Source organism: Hemitrygon akajei, chromosome 7 (genome assembly GCF_048418815.1).
Source record: "Hemitrygon akajei chromosome 7, sHemAka1.3, whole genome shotgun sequence".
Classification (NCBI taxonomy): domain Eukaryota; kingdom Metazoa; phylum Chordata; class Chondrichthyes; order Myliobatiformes; family Dasyatidae; genus Hemitrygon; species Hemitrygon akajei.
The window spans coordinates 140807804-140825234 of record NC_133130.1 but is presented as its reverse complement, the minus strand read 5'-3'; the positions used below and the strand labels follow the sequence as shown (position 1 = coordinate 140825234).

Here is a 17431-nt window from a genome sequence, read left to right as displayed (position 1 = left end):
GGTGTCTGACCCTCATTGACCTATCCTGCTACCTTCAGAAGTCTGTGGATGTCCACACGTTGAGCAGCCGAGGCTACACAGAGGTACTCCTGCAACCTAAACACCCCAAGACTGTCCTATTCCCAGAGCCACCCCTCAATCCCCTCAGAGATGTTCCTCCACCTCTCTCGGTGTCCTCCATTTCCCTTCCCTTACTGCACCTATCCAGAGCCATCACTGCGCATTTCTCTGGACACGGTTCCATTTTTCCGCCCAGGCGATCATTATTTTCCTGTCGTGTAAAGTTTTCCCCTACCAATCACAACACTGATGATTGTATCACTTGTAAGCTTCTTTATTGTGTGATTGCAAGGAATTCATAATTACTTGCGTATGTTGCAAAAACCATGCCAAAACCTTGTGGAACCCCACTAGCACCAGTACTCTAGTTACAAAACACTGGCATCTTTGCTTCCTGTTGCTGAGCTCATTTTAGCTGGCTGGCCCCCTTCCCCTTCACCTCCCACTTCTCCTCCTCCCTCCCCATATGCCTTCACCTTCCCTCCTCCTCCAGAATGATCCAGAGCCCTTTTGGTGATATACTGAACTTTCCATCCTCCATAGAATTTGCCCTCCTGGAATCCTGTCACCAATGACAAAATCACAGTCATCCTCGAGTTCCTTCACAGAGGAACTTCCTGCCTGTGAGGCTCTCCAGCACACAGGAAGCATCTTGGAGTCCCCGTGTGGGACAGAGTGGACGTTGCCCAAGCCTGAGGTGCCTGTTTACATTAGTTCACTCAGCAGAACAAAGTAATCCATTTAATTTTCTAATTCCAAACATTTGCATCCTCTTTCCACCAATCAACAAAGTGTTGCATTCTCTGGACATTGGTGAATGTGCCCTTCATTCATCCAGCCAGATGTTACAGAGAAATGGATGTGGACATCATCCTCAAAACTCCATTAATACCCAACAATCCCCGGAACATTGCCCAGAACTTGTTTATTCTGTGGACAAGATTCCGCACAGTATATCCCTCCGGGATTCAATCCTTCACTTTATTTCTTCCTTCTCAACCAGCACCTGGCTTGTGACCTCTCCACCGCGAGAACCCTCTGCGGTTAGCTCTGCGGAGCCGTTGGAAACTGCCAGACCTTTCACTAGGCACATTAGTGCGGAATGAGTCACACTTGCTTCAAACAGCAAAAGATTCCTTCCTAAAGGACATTAGTCAGTTAGATCTCTTTTTACAACCCCATGGGAACTTTATCGTCATTTTACCGACACTGTTTTCAGGATCTCTAAATACCCATGTAACCAGGATCATTCTTTGGTCTGTGGGTGGAGAGCAGTGGGTCAGAGCTCCCTCACTGAGGGACAATGGGGCTGAATCCAGTTTTGTGAAGACCAAGGGTCAGAAGGAAGAGACTCAAAGCCATTACACACAGAGCATGTTTTTTTTTACAATTGTCGAGTTTATCTTTTATTTTGTAGTTATTATACATCATGGCACGGTACTAAACCAGACCAATGTTCAGGATCTTTCATGACCAGTGTCCAAGACGTCCATATATATTGTTGATCTTAGTGGAACAATAAACAGAAATGTCCAGAGTCCATTTGCCATGCAAGATTCAACAAAGCCTGATCAGTACTGCACCATCAGCAGTAGTTCACCTGGACCTCTGCCTCATCTTTCGTCTTTTACGCCTCAGTCTGCACATTCGCTTCTTCCAGAGCAGTTGGTGGAAGCCGAAACTCTGAAAGTTTGAAGGCAGAGAGGGAACTCTTGATAAGAAATGAGGGAGGAATGATGGGGAGGGTGGAAGGGTCGACCAGAATGCAGAGGGGTGTATCGATCAGACCAGCCATGATGACGCTTGATAGCAGAGCAGGTTTGAGAGGCCGAGGGGGCTAATTCATGTGTTTGTATGTTCAGGCAGGACAGGAGAGGGAAATAGGGGAAGTGAAAGGTCAAAGGGAAAGTCTGTGAAAGAGGAGAAATGAGAAAGATAGGAGGACAGAAATAGAGGTTTAAAAGAGTGGACGAGGTAGGAAGGGAGAAAGAGGGGAGAAAAAAAAGGAGAGAGAGGAAGTGGATGTTCGGAGAGAAATGATCAGGGAGAGACACAGAGGTTGATTGATGGTGAAGCAAGGAGATTTGCTCTTGCTTGGCTTGCATTAGCTCTGTGACACGGGTCAATGTCCGGTGAGTGGGCGGTGCAGTAAGGCCATGGATACGTGGGACAGAGATTGCAACCGAGGTGCGAATAATCAGAGCACGCATGACCTAGCCGGGTCAATGCTGCCAGAAGTGGTGTACGTTGCCCCAATCCAGTCAACCACAGGATGTGGGGTTGGAATTGTGTGTACTTGAAATAGTGGTGATGTCCTAACCCAGGAAACGTGAGTGAAGCGATGGGAACACAGAACAGTACAGATCAGGAGCAGGCCTGCCAGCCCATGATGTGCTGAACTAACTCAACAAGTTAGTAGACACCTAAGCTAATCTTCCCTGCCTCCACAATATCCGTATCTCTCCATTCTCTGCATATCCCTGTACCTATCCAAAAGCTTCTTAAATGCCTCTATCATATTTACCTCTACCACCACCCCGGAGCATATTCCACGCACCCACCACTCTCTGTAAATTAAAAAAAGGCTCACTCTACACATTTCATTTGAATTTGCTCCCTCTCACCTTAATGCATGCCCTCTATTTATTTATTTAGTTATTTATTTATTTTATTTCTTCATTTTTATGGGCTGTGGATGTCACCAGCTAAGCCAGCATTTATTGCCCATCCCTAGTTGCCCTTGAGAAGCTGCCTTCTGGAACCGCTGCGTTCCCTGGGGTGTGGGCACACCCACAGTGCTGTTAGGGAGGGAACTGCATGATTTTGACCCAGCAACAGTGAAGGAACGGCGATATGTTTCCAAGTCAGGATGGTGGGTGACTTGGAGGGGGATTTCCAAGTGGTGGTGTTCCCAGGTATCTGCTGTTCTTGTCCTTCTAGATGGTTGTGGTCGTGGGTCTGGAAGGAGCTGCGTTGTTGCAGTGCATCTTGTAGATGGTACACACTGCTGCAACTCTTCGATGGTGAGGGATTGACTATAACTAGACATTTTACCCCGGGGAAAAGATACTGGCTGTCTACACTATTCATGTCTCTCATAATCTTATAAACTTCTATCAGGTGAACTTGATGAGAACTGATTCATGAGGCTCCAGTCTCAAGTATTATGAAGGTAAAACTGGTGTCTGGTTGGGCTGCCAGTAGGTTCCTGCCACCCCCTCCAATCCTGGCAGTCCCCAATCCTGCACCAGCCCACGCTAGGGCACTTGGGTACTGAGCCCCTCTCCCCCCTGTGCGTCTGCAGCCTGACTGATCCAGAAGCAACCCAGAAAGTCTTCGCGGCAATCAACAGCACCCTGAGGTCCTACAGCTTCAGCTACCGAGGGGCCAAGATCCTGTCCGGGAATGAGGAGGGGGTGTTCGGCTGGGTCACGGCCAACTACCTGATGGAGAACTTCATAAAGGTGAGAGGCTGGAGTGAAGAAAACCTGGGGATAGACGAGACCCCTGACCCCACAGGACATTCCCTCTGAAAACAATGAGTCAACTGACAAGTGGCTCTCCATGGTGGACCCCCACAGTCCGCTCAGCTGTCATGGACCCTGTAGTCTGTTCAAAGGGCATAGACAAACCCCACCACACAGTCCAATTAACATTAACAGATAATCGCAGTCCGATCAGCAGTCACAGACCCCACCCCCAAAGTCCAATCAACAGTCGTGGACTACCAATGACCCCAATGTCTGAGCCTCCAATCAGAGTGGACCTCCCAAGCCTACCTGAAAGGTGTTCCCCCTTGAGGAATGATGGGGAGGGGGCAGTGCGAGGGAGGAGACAGGGTGGAAGGGACGGGGATATGGAAGCACAGCATCAGGGTGTGGTGGGGAGGGATGGTCCGAAGGTTTCGGCACACCCCAGCTCTTCCTGTGCGGAGTAGGTAGGGGATGGGGAGGGCTGGGCAGTGGGGGGCGGGGCGGGGGAGGGCATCAGGGAGCATCCTGGGTGACTCTGACCCCTGTTCCAGTATGGCTGGGTGGGCCGGTGGATCAACCCCAGCCGACGCACGGTGGGTGCCATGGACCTCGGCGGGGCGTCGACGCAGATAACTTTTGTGCCGGAAGAGCCGGTGCGGGTGCCGGAGAATAAGGTGGAGCTGCAGCTGTACGGCCACAAGTACAGCGTGTACACACACAGCTACCTCTGCTACGGCAAAGACCAGGTCATCCGTAAAGTCCGCGCCAAGATCTTGGCAGTAAGTGCTCACTACGGTTGGGGGGGGGGGGGGGTGTAGGGGTGGGAAAATTGGAGGTGGGAGGGCACGAGGAGTTGGGTGGTTGGGAAAGCGGTGGGTGTGTTGTGTGATGGGGTTGGAGTGAGGGGGGAGGGTTGGACAGGGTTGAGGGGTGATGTAAATGGGGTGAGAGCAGAGGGGCAGTGAGAGGAGAGAGTTGAGGGGTGAGGGGATGGAGTGTGGGAGGAATAGTAGGGATAGCATTCTGGATGGGGTGAGGGAGGGTGAGGACGGGGTGGAAGGGAAAGGTGAGGACGGGGTGGAATGGGAGGGTGAGGACAGGGTGGAATGGGAGGGTGAGGATGGGGTGGAAAGGGGACGGTGAGGATGGGGTGGAAAGGGGACGGTGAGGATGGGGTGGAAAGGGGAGGGTGAGGATGGAGTGGAAGGGGGAGGGTGCGGACAGGGTGGAAAGGGGACGGTGAGGATGGGGTGGAAAGGGGACGGTGAGGATAGGGTGGAAAGGGGACGGTGAGGATGGAGTGGAAGGGGGAGGGTGAGGATGGGGTGGAAAGGGGACGGTGAGGATGGGGTGGAAAGGGGACGGTGAGGATGGAGTGGAAGGGGGAGGGTGCGGATGGGGTGGAAAGGGGACGGTGAGGATGGAGTGGAAGGGGGAGGGTGAGGACAGGGTGGAAGGGAAAGGGTGAGGATGGGGTGGAAAGGGGAGGGTGAGGATGGGGTGGAAGGGGGAGGGTGCGGATGGGGTGGAAAGGGGAGGGTGAGGACGGAGTGGAAGGGGGAGGGTGAGGATGGGGTGGAAAGGGGACGGTGAGGACGGGGTGGAAAGGGGACGGTGAGGACGGGGTGGAAAGGGGACGGTGAGGATGGGGTGGAAAGGGGACGGTGAGGACAGGGTGGAAAGGGGACGGTGAGGACGGGGTGGAAAGGGGACGGTGAGGACAGGGTGGAAAGGGGACGGTGAGGATGGAGTGGAAGGGAGAGGGTGAGGATGGGGTGGAAAGGGGACGGTGAGGATGGGGTGGAAGGGGGAGGGTGAGGACAGGGTGGAAAGGGGACGGTGAGGATGGGGTGGAAGGGGGAGGGTGAGGATGGGGTGGAAAGGGGACGGTGAGGATGGGGTGGAAAGGGGACGGTGAGGACAGGGTGGAAAGGGGACGGTGAGGATGGAGTGGAAAGGGGACGGTGAGGATGGGGTGGAAGGGGAGGGTGAGGACAGGGTGGAAGGGAGAGGGTGAGGACAGGGTGGAAAGGGGACGGTGAGGATGGAGTGGAAAGGGGACGGTGAGGATGGGGTGGAAAGGGGACGGTGAGGACAGGGTGGAAAGGGGACGGTGAGGATGGAGTGGAAGGGAGAGGGTGAGGATGGGGTGGAAAGGGGACGGTGAGGACAGGGTGGAAAGGGGACGGTGAGGATGGGGTGGAAAGGGGACGGTGAGGACAGGGTGGAAAGGGGACGGTGAGGATGGGGTGGAAAGGGGACGGTGAGGACAGGGTGGAAAGGGGACGGTGAGGATGGGGTGGAAGGGGGAGGGTGAGGACAGGGTGGAAAGGGGACGGTGAGGATGGGGTGGAAAGGGGACGGTGAGGATGGGGTGGAAAGGGGACGGTGAGGATGGGGTGGAAAGGGGAGGGTGAGGATGGAGTGGAAGGGGGAGGGTGAGGACAGGGTGGAAGGGAGAGGGTGACAGGGTGGAAAGGGGACGGTGAGGACAGGGTGGAAAGGGGACGGTGAGGATGGAGTGGAAGGGAGAGGGTGAGGATGGGGTGGAAAGGGGACGGTGAGGATGGGGTGGAAGGGGGAGGGTGAGGACAGGGTGGAAAGGGGACGGTGAGGATGGGGTGGAAGGGGGAGGGTGAGGATGGGGTGGAAAGGGGACGGTGAGGACAGGGTGGAAAGGGGACGGTGAGGATGGGGTGGAAAGGGGACGGTGAGGATAGGGTGGAAAGGGGACGGTGAGGATGGAGTGGAAGGGGGAGGGTGCGGATGGGGTGGAAAGGGGACGGTGAGGATGGGGTGGAAGGGAGAGGGTGAGGACAGGGTGGAAAGGGGACGGTGAGGACAGGGTGGAAAGGGGACGGTGAGGATGGGGTGGAAAGGGGACGGTGAGGATGGAGTGGAAGGGGGAGGGTGAGGACAGGGTGGAAGGGACGGTGAGGATGGAGTGGAAGGGGGAGGGTGAGGACAGGGTGGAAAGGGGACGGTGAGGATGGAGTGGAAGGGGGAGGGTGCGGATGGGGTGGAAAGGGGACGGTGAGGATGGGGTGGAAAGGGGACGGTGAGGATGGGGTGGAAAGGGGACGGTGAGGATAGGGTGGAAAGGGGACGTTGAGGATGGAGTGGAAGGGGGAGGGTGAGGACAGGGTGGAAAGGGGACGGTGAGGACAGGGTGGAAAGGGGACGGTGAGGACGGGGTGGAAAGGGGACGGTGAGGATAGGGTGGAAAGGGGACGGTGAGGATGGGGTGGAAAGGGGACGGTGAGGATGGGGTGGAAAGGGGAGGGTGAGGATGGAGTGGAAGGGGGAGGGTGCGGATGGGGTGGAAGGGGGAGGGTGAGGACAGGGTGGAAGGGAGAGGGTGAGGACAGGGTGGAAAGGGGACGGTGAGGACAGGGTGGAAAGGGGACGGTGAGGATGGGGTGGAAAGGGGACGGTGAGGATAGGGTGGAAAGGGGACGGTGAGGATGGGGTGGAAAGGGGACGGTGAGGACAGGGTGGAAAGGGGACGGTGAGGACGGGGTGGAAAGGGGACGGTGAGGACAGGGTGGAAAGGGGACGGTGAGGACGGAGTGGAAGGGGGAGGGTGAGGATGGGGTGGAAAGGGGACGGTGAGGACGGGGTGGAAAGGGGACGGTGAGGACGGGGTGGAAAGGGGACGGTGAGGATGGGGTGGAAAGGGGACGGTGAGGACAGGGTGGAAAGGGGACGGTGAGGACGGGGTGGAAAGGGGACGGTGAGGACAGGGTGGAAAGGGGACGGTGAGGATGGAGTGGAAGGGAGAGGGTGAGGATGGGGTGGAAAGGGGACGGTGAGGATGGGGTGGAAGGGGGAGGGTGAGGACAGGGTGGAAAGGGGACGGTGAGGATGGGGTGGAAGGGGGAGGGTGAGGATGGGGTGGAAAGGGGACGGTGAGGATGGGGTGGAAAGGGGACGGTGAGGACAGGGTGGAAAGGGGACGGTGAGGATGGAGTGGAAAGGGGACGGTGAGGATGGGGTGGAAGGGGAGGGTGAGGACAGGGTGGAAGGGAGAGGGTGAGGACAGGGTGGAAAGGGGACGGTGAGGATGGAGTGGAAAGGGGACGGTGAGGATGGGGTGGAAAGGGGACGGTGAGGACAGGGTGGAAAGGGGACGGTGAGGATGGAGTGGAAGGGAGAGGGTGAGGATGGGGTGGAAAGGGGACGGTGAGGACAGGGTGGAAAGGGGACGGTGAGGATGGGGTGGAAAGGGGACGGTGAGGACAGGGTGGAAAGGGGACGGTGAGGATGGGGTGGAAAGGGGACGGTGAGGACAGGGTGGAAAGGGGACGGTGAGGATGGGGTGGAAGGGGGAGGGTGAGGACAGGGTGGAAAGGGGACGGTGAGGATGGGGTGGAAAGGGGACGGTGAGGATGGGGTGGAAAGGGGACGGTGAGGATGGGGTGGAAAGGGGAGGGTGAGGATGGAGTGGAAGGGGGAGGGTGAGGACAGGGTGGAAGGGAGAGGGTGACAGGGTGGAAAGGGGACGGTGAGGACAGGGTGGAAAGGGGACGGTGAGGATGGAGTGGAAGGGAGAGGGTGAGGATGGGGTGGAAAGGGGACGGTGAGGATGGGGTGGAAGGGGGAGGGTGAGGACAGGGTGGAAAGGGGACGGTGAGGATGGGGTGGAAGGGGGAGGGTGAGGATGGGGTGGAAAGGGGGAGGGTGAGGATGGGGTGGAAGGGGGAGGGTGAGGATGGGGTGGAAGGGGGAGGGTGAGGATGGGGTGGAAGGGGGAGGGTGAGGATGGGGTGGAAAGGGGACGGTGAGGATGGGGTGGAAGGGGGAGGGTGAGGATGGGGTGGAAAGGGGACGGTGAGGATGGGGTGGAAAGGGGACGGTGAGGATGGGGTGGAAAGGGGACGGTGAGGACAGGGTGGAAAGGGGACGGTGAGGATGGAGTGGAAAGGGGACGGTGAGGATGGGGTGGAAGGGGAGGGTGAGGACAGGGTGGAAGGGAGAGGGTGAGGACAGGGTGGAAAGGGGACGGTGAGGATGGAGTGGAAGGGGAGGGTGAGAATGGGGTGGAAGGGGGAGGGTGAAGATGGGGTGGAAGGGGGAGGGTGAAGATGGGGTGGAAGAGGGAGGTGTCGGGATCTCTAATCCACTTGTGCCTTCTGCAGACCCATGGTTCCAGCAGTGATGTGGTCAACCCCTGTCTGCCCGCGGGCTACAACGTTACCTTCCCCCTGAAATACCTCTACAAGAGCCCCTGCACTGAGGATGATGAACCCCCGAGTTACTCCCCCACAACCAACATCACCTTCAGTGGCTCCTCCAACCCAGGAGATTGCCAGCAACTGGTCAAATCCATCTTCAATTTCACCTCATGTGACCATGACGTCTGTGCCTTTAACAACGTCTACCAGCCACCCGTGACTGGGAACTTCCTGGTGAGTTGTTGAGGGTTCCCTTCGGCGATGATTGGCCCACGGGGGAGGGAGCCCGACTGAGACCTTGGGATTACCCCAGCCTGGGACAAAGGGACCATACTCAGCCCAAATGTATGGCATCTATTGCTCCTTCTTGCCCGCCCTACTCGCCTCTCCCTCTCATTCCTCCATGTTGATGTTCATGAATCATCCACCTAGCAGATTCCCAACCCCATCCCTTCTTGGGACTTTCTGATTCTTGTGATCTTCAGTCCCATTATTCTCCAAGATGTTGTTCTGACATCCATTATTATAGATCCCAGCAAATTCCCTACCACTAATGTCAGGCCAGCAGGTCGGTAGTTCCCTGTTTTCGCTCTCTCCCTCCATGTTCAACCAGCAGGGATACATTTCAGACCCCTCCAGTTGCCAGGAGCAGTCTCAGACAGGACCCATTCTCACAGGAGTCGATGTTTCCAGCCCCAACACTGGCAGGAGGGTCACAAGACACCACCTGCAGAAAATCTCCAAGTGAAGCTGGAAATCCCAACTCCAGCAAACTCCCCCTTTCCGCAGTCCGTCTCTGCTGCTCCAGGTGATGTTCAGTTCTGGTTTTCTGCCCGAGTCTGGGATCTGAGATCTGTGACAGGTTAGGAGAGTTGGGTGCGATTCCCGCTGAAACTTGAGAGCAATCTTCTTTTTCTTTGCTCTCCTCTTTTTCAGGCTGACCCACTGATTAACTTTGACCAAATCTTCTCTGTGCCTAGGCATTTGCAGCTTTCTATCACACTTTCAACTTCCTGGAGACTACTTTAGAAAAGAGCGTGAAGTCCCCAGATGAGCTGAAGAAGGCAGCCGATACTCTCTGCAAAATGAACTTCAAAACGGTAACTCAACTATTCCCATCATGGGAGAATACATGGGATCATACTCACTTCCCAAATAGCATCCGATCTCCCAGAAACTCCCTCTCCCTCATTAATCCTGTCTCATAATCACCCCTTTATCTAGCACCCCTCCTGAGTGAGGACTTCTTCCTCTTCCACCAACAACCCCTATCTCCAAACATTTTTCCCGTTTTGTCCCCAAGCCTTCCCTCTTGCTGCTGGATTCCCCATCTCCACACTCTTTCCCAACTATATCGAATACACTTTTTTCTCATCCTGCTTTTCCTGATTTCCTCACCACCCTTCATTCCCTATTCTCCCACTCCTTAATATCCCATTCTCCTTTCTCCCCATTTCTTTCTTTGTTCCTCTTTCATTCCCTGTCCATCCCAGTTCACCACGCTCTATTTATTTCCTCTCCCCTTGTATCCCCTCTTGTGCCGCAAACCCTCTCTCTTTGCTTCCAACTCTCTTCCGCTTATCCTCTCTCTATTCTCCCCTCCATGTCTCCCCCTTACTGTACCTGATCACCTGTCGCTGTTTCCTCTCCATTCTCACCCCTCGCCTATAATTGGGGGTATTGCATTGCAATCGAATGGTTTAAGGAGACAGAGATGAGATCCAGGTTCACTAAACCACCCCCTCCCTGTCCGTCACAGTGTTTTAATGACCTGATGTCCAGTATTTTTTATAGGAGGAGTACTGGGCCTGACTTTGTTTCTTTCTCATACAGCTGAAGGAGAAGGCAACTGGGATTGAAGAGAAGTGGCTGGCAGGTTATTGCACCATGTCCTATTATATCTACAGCCTGATAACCCTCGGCTACAAGTTCGACAAACAGACGTTCAGCAACATTGCATTCCAGAAAAAGGTTGAGTGTGACCTCTTACTGCGAAACTTCTCCCCATCTTCCCACCTCCTCCTCTCTGAGTGAGTCTCTCCTTTGCCTGTTCCTTTCTTTGTCTTCCTTTTCCCCACAGTCCAAGAGCTGTTCCAGCCCTCACTTTCTTATTGGCTTCTCTTTAATTCATTCTCCAGCCCTCTCAGCTCTCTATCTGCCTCAGTCTCACACACTCTTCTCTTCTTATCCAGGTGTTCGTCCATCTCTCTCTCCCCTTCCCTCTCCCCCTCTCTCCCTCCCCCTCTCTCCTTCTCACCCCTCCCATCTCTCTCCCCCTCCCATCTCTCTCTCCCCCTCCCATCTCTTTCCCCCCATCTCTCTGTCCCCCTCCCTTCTCTCTCTCCCCCCTCCCATCTCTCTCCCCCTCTCCATCTCTGAACGTCACGTTGCAGTGTCACCAGTGCCATGTGTGACTGCAGGTTGCCCTGGTCTCTGGTAACTGCTGCAGTGCCTGTCAGTTTCAGGGGGCAGCTGGGGGCCGGGTCACACCCACCTCTCCCCATCGGCAACTTGTTGGTCAGTTACAGGCCACTGGGATTCCACAAGACGGCGGTGCTTTCTTTAACAAACAGAAGCCGAATGCAGCCATTCGGCCCTTCATGCCACTGCACTATTCGGTTGATCCTTACCCTCCGGTACCAATTTCCTGCAGTAACCCCTGTATTGCCGTGCACCTCCTAAATACACTCATGACTGAGCCTCCACTGCCCTCTGGGGAGAGAGTGCCACTCACCTCTCCCTGGGTGAAGACATTTCGTCTTGTGGAATGGCCAACAGCATTCATTTCGGATACGTGCGAGATGTAATTTGGGAGGTCAAACTAGGGTTGAACTTTCACAATGAATAGTTAGGCCTCAGGGAGTGCTGTAGAACTGAGCAACCTTGTAGTACAAGTACGTGGTTCCCTGAAAGTGGTATCACCGGTAGACGGGGTGGTGAAGCACGTGCTTGGCATGCTGACCTTCAGTCTGGTCATGAGTCTAGGAGTTGGAACATTATGTCACAGTTGTACAAGATATCAGTGAGGCAGTACCTGGAGAACTGTGTACAGTTCTGGTTACCCAGTTACAGGGAAGATGTTACTAAGCTGGAAAGAATGCGAAGAATTACAAGTACGTTGCAATGATTCAAGGGTATGAGTTATAGGGACAGTTTGGACAGGCTAGGACTTAATTCCTTGGAGCACAGGAGATTAAGGAGTGGTCTTGTAGAGATGTATAAGATCATGAGGTGCATAGACAGGGTGATGCATACAGTCTTTATCACGTGGAATCAAAAGCAAGACAGCATCGGTAAACGGTGAGAGGAGAAGGATCTAAAAGGGACCTAAGGAACAACTCTTTCAGAGGTGTGTCCGTTTGTGGAATAAGCTGCCACAGGAAGTGGCTGAGGCAGGTAACATGCTTGCCGGGGACACGGATAAAAAGATTTGGAGGGATATAGCCACATGCAGACGACTAGGACCAGCTCAGCTTAGATTGGCATGCTCGAGTTGAGCCAAAGGCTCTTGTCCATGGTGTATGACTGTGTCCTGAGTGTCTGACCTTTACATAGAGCTTCTGACTCCCAGTTTTGAACATCCCAGCCAGACAAGCTTCTCTAGCATTTTGCATGTTTCGATGAGGTCATCTCATATTCTTTTAAAATTCTCGAGATTCTACACAGGGGCCGCTTCGTCCCTCCTCGTACGACGAACTCCCCGTTCAAGGCATCGACCTGAGGAACCGTGCTGGTCTGTCGATGAGTGTGCCCATGTACAAAAACTATTCAAAGCCAACAGCAAGCTTCACGCTGGCCATTGGAGGAGCTTGTCCTGATTCTGAATCAGCCAGGTGTGTGGGTCACTGGTAGAATGAGCATAGGGAAAGTAAAGTCTTTCAGCAGCTGCCGTCCAGGCACAGAGCTCAGGGCGTTTCAGCAAGGAACTGTGTGTGTGCAAGGCCAGTACACTTCAGGATTCACAGAGTCGCAAAGCACTGAACATGTCCTTCAGCGCACCTTGTTCACACTGACCATCAATCCTGCAGGAAACTTGCCACTGGTTCTGGCGATGGCAACCTCATTGCATTAATAATATACTCCATCTGCAGCTCCTCTCCTTTTCCCCATCCCTGTCTCTTCCCATCCCACATTCTCCGTGAGTCTATCACACTCCTCCATCTCACTCTCCAACCCCCCCATCTTTAACCATATAACCATATAACAATCACTTTCTTCCTCATTCTCTCCCCATTTATATTCTCTTTCTCTTTTTCCCACCTCTTGCTCACTTTTCCTCTCGATTCTCTCTTACGGCTCACCTCTTCCCGTTCGGCTCGACGATGGCCCCTGCCGGCCCACGCCCGCCCCCCCTCTCTGTGACACCGTTCCAGCCTTGTGTTGTCTGTTGCAGGTGGAGGGTTCGTCCATCGGCTGGGCTCTGGGATACATGCTGAACCTCACCAACATGATTCCAGCTGATGATCCCGTAAACCACAAGGTGCAGCTGGTTGGCGCCTGGTGGGTCATCATCGTGATCTTCATCCTGGTGATTGTGGCAGGAGCCCTGGTCTTTATCTTGTTCTCCCATTCGATGAAGAATGAGTCAGGGGTGTTGTAGCGTATGGAGGACCACCGATGTATCCCCGAGTGGTGTCCCTGCCCGGTCGTGCCACACTGGCACCTCCACTTGGGCTAGGGAAGTGTAGTGTTTCATCCCATGCCTCCTGCTAACCATGGGAGCTACCTTCCCTCACTCACCCAGATGCTGCCGTGAACCCCATTCCCACTGACTCAGTTCTTCTCACGCCACCTCCATTTCCAATGACACTGGACCTCTCCCCTTCACCCAGTGACCCCACCGACTCCAGCTGATCATCCGACCACCCTGACCCTTGCTTCTCCCTCCTGGCCCTCCGACCCCGCTCCTCTGTACCCTAACCTAATGGTTTGTCACATAAGTGAGCATTCATTTCCAGTAACTACCTCGCTTCCCCCTGCTCTGTTGGTGGGGCTCAGAGTCGAGTTAACAGCGTTCAGTGAGATCCGCAGAGCTCAGTTCCGCGCCCTCCTTGCGCTGCTCAGACCCACTCGGCGGATGTCACTCCTTGCCGCCCACTGACTGCGTTTACTCTGACACCGTCACCCCTATCCATCCACTGGTTAACCTCATTCCCAACCCAGCAGCTTGGAGTGTCGCTCAGGAGCTCTCTCCTGGCCGCCTCCCGCTGCCAGCGTCAGTGAGCCGGGGGTCAGTGGCGCCCATAGCTGTGGTCTTTGGAAGGTGCTCCCGGAACAGGGTCACTGCATCTCCACGGTGATCCACGCCTCCAACCCTGTCGCCAGTTCACATCCTCGCTCCAAGTCACTATCTCCCTCGGCCTCACCTTCACGCTTGTGGTGGGACAGGCCGTTCGTGAGCTTGGGGTGGACGTCGGCCCCTGACCCAGGAGAGACGCTGGGCTCAGCTGCACCAGAGTGGGGACAGGGTTGGCCAGCGGCCTCAGTCCCCAGAGTCAGTGTGGAGACACGGAACGGTGGGGAGGGTTGTACAGGGGTGCCTGATTGGCCGGAAAACACCCTGGTTCACAGGTTCCCATGTTTAGTGACAGCAGCTCGGAGCGGCACCTGTGGCCGCCCTCCCTTGGACCGTCCGGTTGGGTTTAAAGCTCTCGCTGGTCTCCCTCACCGCCACGACTCTGTCACTGGGGCGTAGTGTTCCCATCCCAAGCCTTGGGCCCACGGTGAGAGGTCCTCATAACACTAGGGTGGGAGCTCAGATAGTTCTGTGGCCCTGAAATATCTGCATCTGTATCAACAAATTGCTGAAGGAACTCAGAGTGTCAAGCAACGCTTGTGGGTGGGGAAGGAATTGTCAACTTTATGGATTGAAGCCCTGCTTTAGGTCTGAGTGGGAAACCCAGTCCTGGGGCAGGGTCTCGATTGAAACATCAACAGTTCCTTTCCTCCCACAGATGCTGCTTTAAAAAAAATTATTTAGAGATACCACTCGGTAACAGGAGCTCCCGGCTCCTGGCCTGTGCTGCCCAATTACACCTACGTGACCGATTAATCAGCTAACCTGAAATCTGGGGGGGGGGGGGGGGGGGGAACCAGAGCACCCGGAGGAAACCCACACAGTCATGGGGAGAAAGCACAAGCTTCGTACAGACAGCAGCTGAATTGGCCCCAGTGCTGTAACGGCATCACACTGCCGGGGCACTGAGTTCCTCCAGCAGATTGTTGATTCCAGCATCTTCGGTCTTTTGTGCCCCTCCCCCCCCCCCCCCCACCATGTTTATATCAGCCTTTTCACGTTTCAAACTGCTTCGTAAACCAATAAAGCACTTTTGTCATATTGGCACGTTTGTGAGGTAGGGGCACTGTGGCTGGTTTGTCCATAGCAGGTGAATCTGAATGACAAGGTAATCTATTTTAGTGACCTCAGTTTAGGAGTAAATTTGACAAGTTCACCAGGGAGAATCACTGCTCATAAGAAATTTTCTACTTAAAAAAAGACAATGAGACCTTTGTCAACAGCACACCCTAAAGAAAGGAGTCTGCTGCCATTCATGTCCTGGATAATACCGGGAGTATTAAGTGAAATTAAGGGCTTACTGGAAGCCTGTCACAGTGAGGACATGGAACACACAGCCCAGCCTTCCCCTTCCAACTTGATTTTCCTATATACAATCCTCTGTGGAGTTCTTCAAAATCTGCCCACCATTTCCTGGATTCTGTTTTCCGGAGTTGGAATTTTCAATCCTTTGATTCGGAGCGAACCATTGTTCGGCAGCTGACGGCACCTTTGCCCTGTCAGAGGAGCCTCTCTCACACCTCGGCATCTGCCCCCCCTAGACCTGTGAGGCTTCGCTTCCCAGAATCGGTTTTCAGTGACTGATGCCCCAAGGCAACACCCCGGTCCCTGGGCCGTGGCTCCTCGTGAACTCAGCCTGCACTCTCTGCAAGATAGACAAAGCCAAGCACGTACCTGGCTGGAAACGGTTAAAGTGCAGAACGCGGAGCCCTGGCATATGCGATGAAATTCACTGTCCATCGTTGTCCAACTGAAAGAACCCCCTGACTCAGTGACGTCAACTACAGCAAAGGCCAACCCAAGCCGGAGATCTACTAATGGCTACCACTATTACTCTGTTCCAATACTCTCCCACTTCAAACGCCTCTGCTTCCAGTCTTCTGACTTACCCTCTTCTCCTCCCACAGATCTCCCCTATACTCCTTACAGTCTCCTGGTATTGGTAGGGCAGAGAGCTCGGCTGAGCCGCCACCGTACCTATATGCTGTCATTGCCACAGTGTCTTACCGCTGTCACTTCCGTGTGTTGAGGTGCTCTCTGTTCAGTGTTCTGGAAGTAGATGATAAATGTTGATTGCATCCTGGAGAATAACTACAAACACTCTCTCATTTACTCTCTTCCCCCGTTCTACCCCCTCCCATTTCCAAAGCATTCCCGTTCCCTTCTCCACTCTCATTCCTGCCATTCTATTTCCCATTCCCCCTTCAATTCCCATCCCCACCCCCAAGCCTCTCTGCGGGCACTTTTCCCCTCCCGGTACCCTCCTGTAATGTATCGGATGTTCCCAGCTGCCACCGCTCCCTTCCATTGACTGTTTCTCTGCCCACGCCCTGTACCTCACCTCAGAGCCTGCCTCCACTGATCTTGGCTGCCAGCAGCCCTCGCTTCACACCTCCACAGTGAGTGAGTCTGCCTCATGGCCACGCTGAAGCCAGAGGCAGAGGAACTGAGCAAAACAATACCCAGACAGCCCAGCCCTGCCATTGAACAGGGCAGCAGGGATCTCCAGGAGGAGTGCCCACTGGCAGGATTCAGGAACCACATCTGGCTCTGAGACTCCATTGCCTGACTTGGGTAAAGAAACGCAAGCTCCTATTCCTATCCCAAGCATACTATGTCCTCACAATCCTCTCCCCTCCTGTCTCCCACATCTCTTTCTCCCATTATCACCTGTAATTTGGCCATGAGCCTCTCCAGCTCTGCCTTATTTCTCTAGGTCTGTGAATGCATCTATTGTAGCAGCCCACGGCCTTGTTCATGTGGAGTATAGCGACTGTGTGTTGAAACAGTAGCTGAAGGTGTTGCTGAAACCACAACGCAGGGCCACTCGGACACCAGAGCAACACCCCCACACCCCAAGCGACACAGACGTGACCAATCTAGAGGTGGAGGACCTACAAAAACACCAACATTGGGCTTATGTTGGACAATCAACCAGATGAATCTCGTACTTTCCCAAACTGCTCATCCACCACCACCACTTCCCACACTTCGGCCTACCCCACACTCTCTGCCAACGCTATCTGCAGGCAACAGCAAGGGATTTGTCCTCCTTTCCTGTGACACACATTCCACAACATTCCAGATCTCAGGAATCCAAGAAGACCCCTCATCAGACACTGTTTGTCAGTGCTATGAGTCCTGTCAGAAATAAACTGTAGTTTCATAGTTTGAAAACGTTTAAGTTTCTTCTCTTATTTTGAACACAGAAGTTTAGCTCAGCAGTACACTACACGACGCCACTGTTGGTGGGGGTTTAGACAGTACACAGGGTGACGTAGACCGTAATTCCAGTGTTACTAATTTACAAAAGACCCTTGTCTAAACTCCTAAGCCATTTACCCTTTGATTCCCAATAAATTAACATCATTCCCAGTTAACCAAACCACTCTGTAACAATGCAATCCATGAATAAATGTTTCCTTTTA

General features: G+C 54.2%; 1 protein-coding gene across 2 annotated transcripts in view; it reads left to right on the top strand.

The window, feature by feature from the left end:
- Window positions 1-17180, top strand: part of LOC140730985 (ectonucleoside triphosphate diphosphohydrolase 2-like) — a 38372-nt gene extending 21192 nt beyond the window's left edge. For both annotated transcript variants that reach the window (XM_073052130.1, XM_073052131.1), the window contains exons 4-9: window positions 3365-3524; window positions 4085-4312; window positions 8672-8941; window positions 9688-9807; window positions 10541-10678; window positions 13101-17180. In XM_073052130.1, the coding sequence (XP_072908231.1) occupies window positions 3365-3524; window positions 4085-4312; window positions 8672-8941; window positions 9688-9807; window positions 10541-10678; window positions 13101-13307 (1123 nt within the window). In that variant the 3' untranslated portion in view covers window positions 13308-17180. The remainder of the gene's footprint in view (window positions 1-3364; window positions 3525-4084; window positions 4313-8671; window positions 8942-9687; window positions 9808-10540; window positions 10679-13100) is intronic.
- The last annotated feature ends 251 nt before the right edge of the window (window positions 17181-17431 follow it).